The 14,189-nt window shown below is 40.7% G+C and overlaps 1 protein-coding gene across 9 annotated transcripts in view; it reads right to left on the minus strand.

Moving 5' to 3' along the window:
- The window catches only part of ADAMTSL3 (ADAMTS like 3), a 202,564-nt gene that overhangs the window by 184,204 nt on the left and 4,171 nt on the right, over positions 1 to 14,189 (minus strand). For 3 of the 9 annotated variants that reach the window (XR_007166140.2, XM_048071863.2, XM_048071872.2), the window contains one exon: positions 4,388 to 4,482. Coding sequence is in view for 8 of the 9 variants with exons in the window: in XM_048071863.2 (XP_047927820.2) it covers positions 4,388 to 4,482 (95 nt within the window). In the remaining variant the exon portion in view is untranslated. Of the gene's footprint in view, positions 1 to 4,387; positions 4,483 to 5,741; positions 5,984 to 6,414; positions 6,434 to 6,502; positions 6,648 to 6,686; positions 6,727 to 14,189 lie in introns of those variants that run through there. The other 6 variants (XM_067003899.1, XM_048071868.2, XM_048071867.2 and 3 more) reach the window with 6 other exon arrangements.

The following is a 14,189-nucleotide window of genomic DNA, read 5'->3' on the forward strand; positions in this document are numbered from 1 at the left end:
TTTTGGACTATGCTTTAGCTGAATAACCAAAGGTTGATTTTTCTGACTTGTATCACTGCAAGCATCATTCATAATCACTATTATAAATAATATTTATTAAAAATTTAAATAAAATAATAGTAAAATGCCCCCCTCACTGATATCATCTGGACTTTTGGTCATCTCCCAAAGCTGACAAACTTTTGATGAGACTACATTTTTAAAAATAAGTATTCATACATATTTTGTGACTCAAGTCACAAGACAGATTCATCACAAACCTTCTGCCGATTCCATTCTTTTGAATTGTAAATAGGGGGTAACAGCAGTTCAGATCCTATGAGCACTGGTTGAGCAATCATTATTAGTCATAAATTCAAAATGAATTCAGGAACTTACGTAAGTATTCTGGTAATGCTGTCACTGAGTTACAAGCTTGTCAATAACAATATTTTAAGTCAGAATACTTCTACTGAGTCTCTAAAGTGTTATTTGTCTGCAGTAGATGTATTTCAATGTTAAAACAAAGGATAAAACCACAAGTCTATTGAGGCTGATGGCAAAACTCCAGATGGGTGCAGAATTGCAACCTGCCTACAAAAGTGAAACTGCTTTAGATTTAACTCTGGATTTGCAAATCGCAACCTGATAGTTTTGATTAAAGTTACTGAAGATTTAAAAATCCTTACTCTTATATGGCATGTAGATCAATATTTTCTGACATTGGTGTGCAATACATTCAGTGACTGTAAAACATATTCCAAAGGTTTTCCACAAAGATGGTCTCCAAGTCCACTATGTCATGTAATGGACATCAGATTTTTGGCCTTGCACAACTCAACCTTAAAGACATTTACTGTGTTGGTAGTTTTCAGCAGATTGGCTATGGCAGAATCATTTTGAATAAGATAATGTTTTCAGCATGTATATCTTTTACATCCAAAATATCACAGATAGTTAGAAAAAAACATAATGCATGCAGGGATTGCAGAAACATAAATCATGGGAGCAAGTAACAGCTTATTCAATGAAAATGTGACCTACAAAGCTTTCCCTTCCATAGAAATCCAAAGCTAATGCTTCTTAAATATCCAGACATGGTGTGTTTGCTATTATTCCCTCCTCAGACATTAGCCACCCCACAGTCTTTGGGGATAAAATGGGCTGACTTGTAGAGGATTTAACTAGGACTCTAGGAACCTAAGAAAATATCAGTGTATTCCTGATTTGAAAACAACATACCAGAGAATAAATCTAAAATGAACCCATGTGTAAACTCCAAATTTTCCATATGATTCTGCTAGCAATCATTTCTTGCTGACATTAATTCATTAGTAAGAATATCAGATATACATTCTTGCACATATTTCATAACATATAACAGCATCTAACTTAATGGTGTAATAAAACGTTACCACAAGATTGAGAAAGAGTTAGGTACCAGGCTGAACATCCTGCCTTTTCAATTACCAGTACATAGCCATATCTTCTCAAGAGATTGAAATAGCAAAATTGGACTTAAATACTTTTATTTTATTAGCTTAACCATTGCCTAAAATCTCTACTATTGATAACTAAGCTGCTATCATGGGAGAAAAATAAGAATCCTCTTACACCATACTGAGAAATAAACACACATCAATAGTTAACTATATCCTTGCCTGAGACTTAATGTTCACAAAAATCAGTAGAATACAATATCCTCCTTGGATGGATTCATCATTTAAATCTTTAGAAATAGTGAATTATTCCATGATGATATTGCTGCTATTTTTTTTTTATTTTAAGACAGACAGACACCATTTGCTTGGATCACTATTGGCTTTAGGCAAATGCAGTTCCACTCATTTCAGTTATACTGGCACAAGTCAGAAAAAGGAGGCCCGATGTCTGCAAAAGAGCACAAGCAAGGCTAGCCCATAAGTGATCTCCTCCTGAGTCAAATTTATGCCCCTGTTCTTGCTCACAGAACGGTTTTAAAAAGCAGCTCATCAATGCCAAGCAGTAAACAATTCACTGGGTTATCCTATCATATCTTATTAATTTACTAGTATGGCAATTAATCCGCCCTTAAAAAAATTGTCATGAACTTGAGACACCGCGTATCTGTAAGTTCAGAGTTCAGTTTGGAACCTAGCTAAACACTGTGCCATGCTCGTTACTGGTGTAGGATCCTATAACCAGTTAACTTTCATTTCTTCTCAGTAACAGCTACCTCTTTTTCGCAACTTCTCATGTTAAAGTTTTCTTTGCGTTACATTCATACCACGTTTCCACCACATGCTTTTTAAATGGTTATTATTTTATTCTGTACCTGCCTCAAGCAGGATGAAATTAATCAATTGCACATAAGTGACATGACATAGACTTGTGACCTTGCCCAGCATCCAATTGTTTCTAATTGATTAGCTCCAGACATAAGCACTTCAATAGCCAAAAACAACACAAGTGGAAGCTATGGTACAATATTAGGGTAGAATAACTGTGTGTGGTCCATATAGTATGGCCCCAAGCAACCAATTAAAGAATTAATGGTTATTGGATACCAAAAATGTTATGTTAAGTAATATAAGATATCTTTAATGTGACTAAAATTGTGATAGAACACCTAAAATTTAGGAGCAGAAGGGCCTCCTGCAAGATTGGGGTTAAGTGCTAATGGCTCAAATATGCCAAATAGATTGGAATATTTAACAGGACAATCAAGACCAAAAGAATTTGACCTGGATTGAAATGTTCATAAAGCTATTCACAATAGCCTATTGATTACTACAATGTGTTTGGATACTTTTTATTATGAAGAGACAAGTGAAGCTATGCCAAACCATTTGTGGAGAAGAGGAAACTATGCCACCACTGATTCCAGTTCTGCAATAAGAAAAATATGGAAAAAAATAGAAAAGAAAAACACTATAAAAGAGAAAAGCGGTCTCTTCATAACCAAAAGGCCCAAACACAAAGCTGACCTTTCCCTTTCCTGTACTTCTATTCTTATCTTTCACAGAACTATTAAGTGAACTTCACATACTACTTTGAGTGCTTTATAGGGCCTGTTATTGCAACATCACTCAACTGCTTGCACACAAAGGTACAAGCAGATCAGGCACAGAAAATCAGTAACATTTTTGTTCCTACATGAGAAGCAAGCAAAAAGCTGAAGATTCCACTGCTGTCCTGTCTGCTTGGACATGCACTGTATGTATGCTGTTTTTCTGCACACTTAATAAAGAATCTAATGCTTTTTACTTTTATGGTGAATCCTTTACTCAGGCAACTGCTGTACTTTCAAGACTGGCAGCAACCATAATATAGATACAAGAGGCGTTGATTGATAAGCAACTGCCAAACATTTCACAGTACACACTGCACTAGTGCTATTAGCAAGTAGCACTGCTTATTCCCACTACCGTAAGCCCCAAAGTCCACCATAAATGAATTATAGCTTACTGAGCTGTCCAGTACTGTCTCTTCATTTCTTCATACTCCTTTTGAATTCTCTTTTGCCTGCTGTATTATCATTTGATTCAAAATCCTTCAGGATGTATGTTTAAATAATGCCCAGCCCTTCAGGCTCCAGTTTGAAACCACCATTTCTCAACATCACAGTATGAAAACAGTACAGTTACAATAGTGTCACTGATTTTCTACAAAACCGATACTTTATTTTGTAAAAATTACTACAGTACTTCAAATGCCATTTATTTCAAAAATGTTCTCCGGTTTAATTGTCCTTTTCTAAGTAATTTTTGATTTGGGCCTATAGAGGACTGAAGAATCCTTGATACATTCTGTACTGTGGGAACTACCGCTATAGAGGATGACAGACTATAACAACATCTCTGCTGCATGCCAGCACACCATATTTCTTGAAATACTCACTTCTTGGAACCGACTAGGCTCATGTGTCAGGCAATAGATCAGTTGGCAGCTATGGCTTTCCTCCATGGTTTCTGTATTCATTGAATGCTTGAAGGAAAGACCTTTTTGGACCTCAGTCTTCCCAAGATACTCACCGACTACCAAGTGCTTTACATGTTTCTACACAGGTATTTATATAACCCCTGTCACTTACAGTATCTTAACATTTATCAGGTGCTAAATCTCCTGTGGGCAAAGGGCAGCTGTATTGCCTTGAAAGACCCCAGGCATTACACATCTGGCAAGATCTCCCTTTGGTCCCTGTACAGTTGAGTCTGGTACGATATTACCGAGAGAGAAAATATCGATTTCCCATCTGGATGCCTTTGAAATTAAATTCAGTGATAAACCTAAATCCCACTCTCATTGGAAACCTTTCATTTACAATGCAGGTACCTCAGCAGCTTTGCTTAAAAGACAGTAACTGAAAGTTTGTGGCAAGATCATCGGAAACACCAAGCACAACAATAGCAACAAGTTCATTGCCTACCTGTAGATGAGCGTAGATAGCAATGGCAAGCCAAATGACCTCCCAAAAGAGCCCTGTGGCTTTAGGGCTGGCCATCCTCGTGCCTTGGGACTCTGCTGAGAGAGATTGTTTCAAGTTACAAACAAAATCAAGTGGGCTCCGCCAGAATTTCAATGACTAAAGCAAACTGGGCAAAGGGATGGAACCAGCCTTTGGAAGAAGCACAGTGCAAACACTGGAGCTCTGTGCTGGCCAGCGGAGCCGACTAGGAAAGCATGCCATGAGCACAGCCTGCAGGGTGATGCAGTTCCAATTAGGCAACAGAAACGGGGAGAGAATGAAGGAAGGTTTGGGAAAGCAAGCAATAGGGGGCGAGTTTGATCGTCTCCTGCACGTAGGTCAGTTTATCAAATCAGCAACCCTTCCCACCTTCATCTCTCACTTTCACCCATCCAAAAGTGAGAGCGCAGCCCTGGGACCCCATCAACCATTCACACTGCCTTTGGGAGTTCTGATCATAACAGCTCAGAGATTAAAGTGATCAGGGCAGAGGAAAAAAGTCCTTCAGTTTATTGATCCTCACCAGTTACAGGGCCAACACTAAATGGCTGGTCACTTTTGCTAAAAAACTTCAGTTTAAAATTGCCAGCAGGATAAACTGTTTAATAACACTGCTAATTCTGTTGACTCTTGGTATCAATGCATCTTGTTGCCTCAGCTCTTCGCTACCATAGTGATCTTATAAAGTACAAGTTCCGCACACCCCTAACGCACACATGCACACGCACACACCAGCAGCCCGCCTGCCCTCCCCTCCTCCTACCCTCCACCCCAATATTTTGGGAGGACACACAGCGCAGGCAAATCTTGCCTTCAAAACCAAAAAAACAACTCATTTCTAAAAGATCAAGCGTCCTGAAAGAAAACTAGCTCTCACACCTGTCAACTAAACATAATTAAGACTCCTTACAGAAGTGTTTAACGCCTTCCCTCTTAAAAAATAAAAAATTTAAAAAAAAAAAAAAAGAGGAGAGGAGAGGAACACCCTCTCCCCACCCACCCCCAGCCCTTAGCGCTCTTGGATGCTCCGGTCATTCACAAGTCCCAGGTTGCTGTGCCAGCTAAGAAGGAAGGCTAATCCCCTCGCCAGGCGCTGCCGGGATCCAGCAGCCTCTGCTATCGGCAGGTGCCGTGCCTGGGCTCATCCAGCGGGCGAGCGGCTCCCCTTTCCCCGGGGCGCGGCACGGAGCCCCTCCGGGCCGGTCTGCGCCCCGCAGGGCGTTGCTGCCCGCCCGGGCTGGGGGCAGCTGCCCGGGAGCCTGCAGCTGCTGCTGCTGCCGTGGCCCGGCCCGGCAGCCCCGCTGCTCTCACCCACCTGGTGCGGAGCCCGGCTCGGCTCAGCGGGGCCGGAGGGGAGGCAGGGAGCAGCTCGGGCTCCGCCGGCGCCTCCTTCCCTCCCGCAGGGCACGGAGAGCCTGGCCCGTCACGGCACCGGCGATCCAGCATCCTGCATCACGGAGAGCCCCTCCCTCGCGGCAGGCTCCAGCCCACCGCCGCCCGTTAGCCAAGGTCCTACAGGCTGCTGGCAGCCGGCCGGGACCCCCCCCCCCCCGCCTTCCCTCTCCCCGGTCCCCCCCTTCGCAGCCCGGCCCCGGCCGGAGGCTCCCGGGCGCCTCCACCTGCGGTGCGGGGCCATGGCCCTGCCCGGCGCCCCCAGCGCCGCCGCGGCTCCGCGCCCCCCCCCGCTGCCCCCGGGCAGAGCGAGCGGGCGCCCGGCCAGAGGGGCCCGGCTCCCCGCCGGCTGCCGAGGGCTGGCGGTGCTCCGGAGCCGGCAGCCGAGAGCCCGGGGCCGAGCCGTTCGTCTTCCCCCCGAGGGGCGAAAGCTACCGTGAAGGCAGCCCCCCAAGCCTGCCGCGGAGCGGCTTCCAAAACCGCAAGCATCCCGTGTCTCATCTCCAAGCTGCTCTCGCAGTCCAGCTGCAAATCTGCTCGCACACCGAGGAGGTCTTTAATCACGCTGCCCTCTGCGATATTTTTAGGTTTCCTACTGTAAATCTGACAAGCACGCCTCGTCCGACAGCTCTGCTCGCGGTCTCCCTCTCAGCTGCTCGGCTGTATCTCCGTAAAATCCTCTACCTTTCGCTACGGCTCCCACTGATGTCCCAAGATTTCGTCGAGCCTAAGAGCAACGCACAGAAAAAGGGCTATTATCCCTGCCACCGAAGTTAAAAATACGCTCCAGTGAACTAAACATAACCGATGAAGAGTTTGTTCAAATATGTTGCACTGGAAACTTTTCCAATCTGTTTAGGTTTCTCACCAGCGAGGGAAGGCGCCTCCTCCATCGTTAGGAACAGAGTGCCCTCTGCTGAAACTAGGCTGGGAGGAAAGCAGCCAAAGGGGAGATGCCAAAAAGCAGCCAGAGGGATCCATTTCAGCTGCTAGTTAGTTTATCAACCACACGCTCCTTGAATTATGACTTCAATTATACCGATGCAATTTGTTATCTTTAAAAAAAGAGAAAGATACCCTGGTGCAGACAGCACATATATCCGACCTGATCACAAACGATTTCGGCAGAATTTAGCCATTAGATCTACCGATGCAGAAAGCCAAGTTTCTCATCTCAAAACTACGGCCGGTAGTACTACAAGAACAAAGACAGAAACATCTTCACAACTACAACATGAAACTGACCCTCAAGACCCTCCATCTAGTTAGGCAGGCACAGTTTGCACAAGCCTTATTCAGAATCGCACTGCATTTAGGATTACTTAGCCCTCAACACTGAGGGAGTCCCTTGGATCCCTGAAACAAAAGCTACAGAGTGGGCCATTAATTTGCTTAACAGGTGGGTATTTAGACAATCAAACAAACAAACAAATTTTCATCTAAAGCTGGTTTGTCCCCTCCTTTATGCAGTTTCTTTAATTTCTTCACCTCGGCCTCATCCCACATCCCTGTCACTTTACTGTTCTCTCTAAACTTCCAGTGAGCATGAAAGCTTTGGGATTTTGACTCCTTGTGAAGATCTCCATTATCCGTTCTGCTGAGCCAAGCGAATGTCAACTGAAAGTCAGGGGTCCAAGCAAGATGTGTTTGACAACACCACTTCAAAGTTCACAGCACCTGCAGTTCCATAGCAGACTCCTCCAATACGTGTCCTAAACTTAAAGGCCGCAAACTTACGGGGTCTAGAAGCCTAATTTCCATCCCTGGAAGAGTTTGTCAGGAATCTTGCAAAAACTAATTCACCATTCAAGCTTAAAAGAAATTTAAATGTCTCCTTAGAGATGGCGATTCCCTTCTGCCCGCTCTGTCTATAATCTGTACGGATTATAAACTTTTCAAGGAACAATTATTCTCTAGCTTTGTCTTTTTTTTTTTTTTTAATACACTGTTTGCACAACCTCTTGTCCAGCGTCAAGTTCTTTAGACATTGCCTTGTTAGCAATTTTACCACACATTCTTCTGATTCCCATTCATGCCACGTTTGGCAGAGTTGGTATAAGATTTTTGAAGAGGAAACTATACTGGTGCTCTTAGCAGTTCATGTAATTCCTACATTTGTCTCCTGTTATTAGTAGTGCTTTATGATTACATATATGCTTTTCTATTGCTGTTCTCCAAAATATGCATTGTTTAAATAACATTAAATGACAGATCTAAAGCCCTTATTGTTCATAAAACTGTGAAATATGGACTTTTGCACTTACTGAACACAACCATGACCTCATCTATCTGTACAGCTAGCAGAGTCTCGTGAAGTTGGTTGGCAATATCACTGCCTTATTCTTTGTTTTATACTGACTTATGGCCATACATCCTCACTACTGAACACAGCTATGAAATATTTTTGTTATTCATTGATTTATATTCAACAGAGACAACAGAAAATTTCAACTCTCCCTCAACTGCAAACAGAGAAAACAGAGAAAGGAGAACCTGCTGGATACAGCCATTGGCAAAATTGAAGAAAATTAAATCTCTGGTCTGGTAAACAAAAAACTGTTCAATCAGGTGATAACCATCAGATTTCACTTCCTCAGAGAATATTAACAGAAAACCTTCACATCTAGAAAAATGTTTCTCTATTTATCTTTGCCCCGAAACGTAGGTGTGCACCTTCAACAGACTTCACTTAAATATAAATATTATTTCAAAGCAAGTTCAGCTAAGCCAATCTGATGATCATGAAGGCCGTTTTTACATCATAACAAGAGTCTATACTACTCAGGGAGAAATATGTTTGGCTAAACTACAAATTTAAAATGCATTGAAACAGTGCAGAACAACATTTGGCTCATAAATCAGGATTAAATCTAATGAATACCAAAGCTGGAAGTATCCTGCTGAGGCCCCATGCAGAAAGTGAATTTGGGTTTGAGGCCTCAAAGTTATCAGTAATAGAGCTGCACCTGATTGACTAATAAAAGGAAAATGTTAAATTTCCTGTAACTAGAGTCATGAGAACCCTGATACAGTATAATCAGTTCTTTGACCCTGCATTGTATTTGTAGAGGGTGCTTGTTTACCATGAAATAACAAGCTCTCTGGGGTATAGAGCAATCATGCACTGTCACACTTTACAAATATGTTATATCCTATAAAGAGTCAAGCCCCTATTACAATAAAGGTACAAAGTTCAGCTACAGTACTGTCTTTGATTGCTTGGTGTTACAGAACCCCTGCGTTCCATGTTGATCCTTGCCCCAGGCTTTGGGAACAGCTCCATCAGTACAGTAAGTAGAAAAAATTCTTGTGGCTTAAAGAAAGAAAAACTACTTATGTATAGACCTAAACATTATAGAAAGCTACTGTTTTCCTCTCAGCTTGTGTTTAAATGAATCTAACATTAACCAATACAATATACACAAATGGTCACTATTTCAAGTATTTGAATAAATATTTGTCCTTTCTTGTGTTTCAGATTCCTTTTTATCTTTGAGCAAAACAACTTGTGGCTCATCTGCATATTTATGATCCTGTTACAGTAGCAGCAGATGCATTAAATTTCATGACTCTCCAGAACAAACACATCTTGATTCACATTGCATATACTTATACTTTTGTTTTGAGTTCAGTGTTCATAGCCCTAACAAAAATGTTAGGGCAGACATTTTGAGATCAATTATAATACTTACACAATCATTATGTAATTTAGTAGCATATATTTTCACAGGAATTTAGGCGATTATTGTGGGCATAATTGAAAGATATAAACTTATATAGATCTGAATACAGATAAGGCAAAAAGAAAAATTAATTGCAGAAATAAAATATATTTGGTTTACTTACACATCACTGTGTTCATAAACAGATTTTTTTTCCTAGTTTGCAAAAAAAAAAAAAAAAAAAAAAAAAGTTACCCCTCTGAGGACTGTGGATATGCCAGATCTGAATTCCTGAATTTATCTGCCATTTCCTTCTCAGTGACATCAATCTATCTTCAAGGTCTTTGATGGCCCTTATTTTGTGATTAAGAATAAAACATTGAGTGGTCTGTGAAATAGGCAACAGTTAGTGACTAAACTGAGGAGATCAGTTACATTGCAAGTTGTGAACAACATCAGACAAAGGTAAGCAGGACAATTGCTTTTCCTCAGTGAACCATTACAGTGAGGATGGTGAGCAAAGTAGGTGACCTGCATCTCAGGATGACTTCTGCCTGTCACTGAGTGTCTAGAGACACACCAACATGGAAATGGAAGAAGAACATAAACAAAGAGCAGTGAGATGGCATGAGAAAGGACAAGGTTGGAAAATATACATGATACATCACTGGGAGGAATTCTAGTGAAAAAGACAGTGTAGTTATGAATGCAGAAAATGAACAATTAATATAGGGAAATGCAGCAACACCAAAGGAAGGAATAAGAAATGGTAAGAGTTGAAAGAGACTAAGAAAATGGTAGAAAAGAGGCCACCAGAGAATAGCTTCAGAAGATAAGTGACACTTGTTTTTATTATTACCAAACATTAGATGCACAGATTGACACTTTCTCACATGCAGTCTGCGCATCAGATTACAAATGCAGAAACGCTATAACAAAACACATGAGATGGTTACACACTCCTGTTGGTTTGTGTGGGTGAGAGCAAAACAGCAAATAAAATATGATGCTCGAAAAAAAAAGAGAGATGGTGTATTAACTGAGGATAGAACCCCCAAGTTAAGCTATACTTTAAAGTTGAAAGTAACATGAAGACAGAAAGCAAGTGTGAAATTTATTTCTGATTCTTCTGTTCTTTTCTACTTGTCAACTTTTGCTATTTTGACAATTGCTCTGGTTTCTTAAGTTGCACACTTAGTCTCCATTAAGAAATTATATTGTGAATCACTAACAAAGTGAAATTATCCCTTTTCCTCACCACAGACTGGCTGCAGCCCAAGTGCTCCATATTGAGGCACTGGGTCAAGTACAATAAGAGTGGGATAAGCTATTTGTTCTTAATAAAATGAATTCAACTCAACTCAGTAATGTAGCCTGGAAATAAATGAAGACTTTTTGTTATTATATTGTACTAAAAGAGATGGAAGTGATTTCATTTTCACAAGGGACTCAGATTTGACTTAGCTCTGGTGGATCAGAGGAGGTTCCTGGCTCCTGTGGGAGCCAGCAGATGTACTAGTTGTTCTTATTAACATTCAGTGATGACATAATTGAATACAATCTATTTGACAATGAATGAGGATAAAGAAAGGTTAGCAAAAATTGATGGATGGAGGGGGAAAAAAAGCGGTAAAGTTCTACATTCACAGTTTGGAGCTATATAGTTCCTAGGAAAAAAAATATCTTATTTCTCTCATTCCTACATATTTTCTTCTTAGCAGGCTCTTTATACTATGAGAACATCTCACTCAAACTTTTTCTCAGTCTGCTACTGATACTAGTAGTCTATAGAGCAGAATTATGTTATTGCAGACCCATGCAGTGGCTAAGAATTTTTCCTCATTCTGCATAGACATCCCTTACAGAAATTAAAGGGCTTTCTGAATAAAACTGGACAAGAGCATATACCTTCAGACAGTGAACCAGGTTCTCGTCTTGACTACTCCAACATAAGATGCACATAGTTGCAGCTTCTGTGTGTTTGGACATGAACGAACTTGGTCACTGACAACTGGAAACAGACAGCTTAACAAGCTTATCGGGTATCACCTGGAAAACATTGCAATCAGGTCTATTTTCCATAAGTCATGTTTTACTAAAAATATATATATTGTTTACTTCTGCATATGCTAATGCCAAAAATAATTTCATGAGCAGTTTGAATGATGTTTCTAGTTCTTTAGTGACTGCCAGCTGTTGGAACGCTGTTGTTCCAACACAGGCAAAAACACCTATAAGCTGACAGACTTGTCCTGCTTAATTTAGCTAGGCAAGTAGGTGCATATGCTGAAGTACTGCACAGGAGGCCATCTTGTGTAGATGCAAGTTCTGACCATCTGCATATATTGTTGCCAATGATACAGAAACATTAATTACCCTTTCACCTTTCTGGTCAGCGATCAGTAATTTTCTCATGGAGACTTCACATCTCCTCTACAACTGTTGGCAATAGCCTCCAAGCATTATCATGCTAACAGGACTCAATTTGACTTCTTCAGCTGCAGGCCTGTGTGAGTCACCAACATCTGTCTGTAAACAAACTGCCTGGCAAAGTTCTTATTCATGTGTTTTAACGCATCAGAGTAATACCATTTGAATTAACACTACTATAACATATACAGACTGCTTGAATTGCTACAAAGGCTGAAGGCTGTCCAGTGACACCTTGCTTTGTTTCCAAAAGATGCTTAGGAAGAGAGACACTCATGATTTAAAGAGAAGAATGATTGCCAGAAAAAGAAAAGCACTGAAAGACTAAAAAGTTTCTGTTGTCCATGCTGACTCCTGTACCTATACCTACATTTTGACATCATGATATTTTTACACTAGTCAGACCTGTCTGCTTACTAAGAGTATTTAACGCTTGAAAAGCACACATGAACTCAGTTTGTATCAAGTCACAGAGAACACCTAAACAGAAATGCTATTTCTGTCAACTGATGCGGCCTTACTAAAGTCTGCAGCAGTTTGTTGCACCAAAAAGTTGCCATCCCAGGAGCAGGAAAAAACATCTGCTTTGGAACAGAGAGAGCCAAGTCAGATAGCAAGGTCAGCAGCCCAGGAACTGCACCCTCCCCCAGGACCCTGTCTTATATTTTGCTCCTAAGCAAAGCGGGCAGGAAGGCTGGAGATAATATCCAAAATGAACAAAAAGCTCAAACAGATTTAAAATAACAAGTAAAATACAGCTCTAAATCAAAAAGCCAATCTGCAAAATGATAATACCTACAGCCAGGCATAACCATGACAAATCTGAAAGAAGGACCCGCTTCCTGCCTGATCTTAAACAGAGCTGCTGAACCCATGGCAGAGGTGTGGGTGGCCGCAGCCGAGGCCGGTGAGGGTTGTTAATACATATTAGTGTACTCAGAGCCCTGACAGCATTTTGGAGCCCATACTGACAGATTGCTGACACATGGATAGAACTGGTTAGCAGACATGTAAGGGAAAGGATAGCAAAAAGTTTACTTGATGTTTTCTTGGTTTTCACTTTACTACCATATTATTGTATTTTTTTCCACCTAGTTTTATCAGTTCAAGATCAAAACCTGATTAGGATGCTCAAAATACGTCCACATTTATTTTATTTTTCTTAATTCTGACGTTATGGAAGCTACCAAGACTGTCAAAATTTCCTATATCTACATATTCTTACAAACAGATTATTTGTAGAACAGTTTTACTGTGCTTTAGTCTGAGATATAAGCCTTTTCCTACAATTTTTCCAGATACTTTCAATATCTCTTCATAATCCTAACATATTCCTGACATCATTATACTAGAAACAGTAGGAAAATACGGTACAGGCTTATCTCTGTAGAAATTCCCCAGCTACATTTGTGGTCTAAGCAGTACAGACTAAAGTCTTAATCAAAGAAAACTTCAGAAAAAATGTTGGAAAGAAAAGAACCAGTAACTGACTTCCATTTCACACTGCTGAGATGCCTTCTTCTGGTCTTGCATAGGGAGAGTAGGTGAAGAGCAAGATAGATAAAAGTAGCTCAGACTACATTTGAACCATTTCTTTCAGCTGTTTTTGTTTGCACTATTACAAAGCCCTGGCAGGCAAGGAAAATATTCTTAGAATAACAGATTTCTTTCTTTGTTCTGCATCTGTTCCAAAACCATACAATTGTATTTGAACAGCTGGCCAGTCATGCAACCATCAAACGTGACAATGACATACAACCTCAGTGTTCCTTGTAGAGGAATGAAGTTTCAAAGCCTAAGCATACCCTCAGACATACTCATCTTCATCTTAGAGGTACATACTCAGATTTAAATCATACTTTTTTTTTTTTACTTTAAATTGAGCTTTCTACTGACAATGAAAAACAAACAAGTACTCATTACAACAAAATAGGAAAAACTGGAACTGCTTTGCAGAAAAGAATTTCCTGATGCTATTGCTAGGACAAGAACCAGAGGAGCTCAGCCTGGCCATGTGCCATTGCTCTGCTAGATATACTTGTAGCATTGAAATGGTGTTTTGCTTTTTGTGCGAATGTGTAATGAAGTTCAGAACCAAATCTTGATGAACATACATATCTTCTTCTATTCCCTCATTTACTTTGTGTAACTTTGTATCCAGGGATATATAAAACCTAAGTCTAAAAGCCCTACCTACAATCTTGGGGCCGACTATGTTGTTCTCCCATGTCATGTGCCTCAGAGCCTAAAAAGTGAAGTTAGAATTTATCTCTACAACT

The sequence above is a fragment of the Anser cygnoides genome, chromosome 11 (genome assembly GCF_040182565.1).
Source record: "Anser cygnoides isolate HZ-2024a breed goose chromosome 11, Taihu_goose_T2T_genome, whole genome shotgun sequence".
NCBI lineage: Eukaryota > Metazoa > Chordata > Aves > Anseriformes > Anatidae > Anser > Anser cygnoides.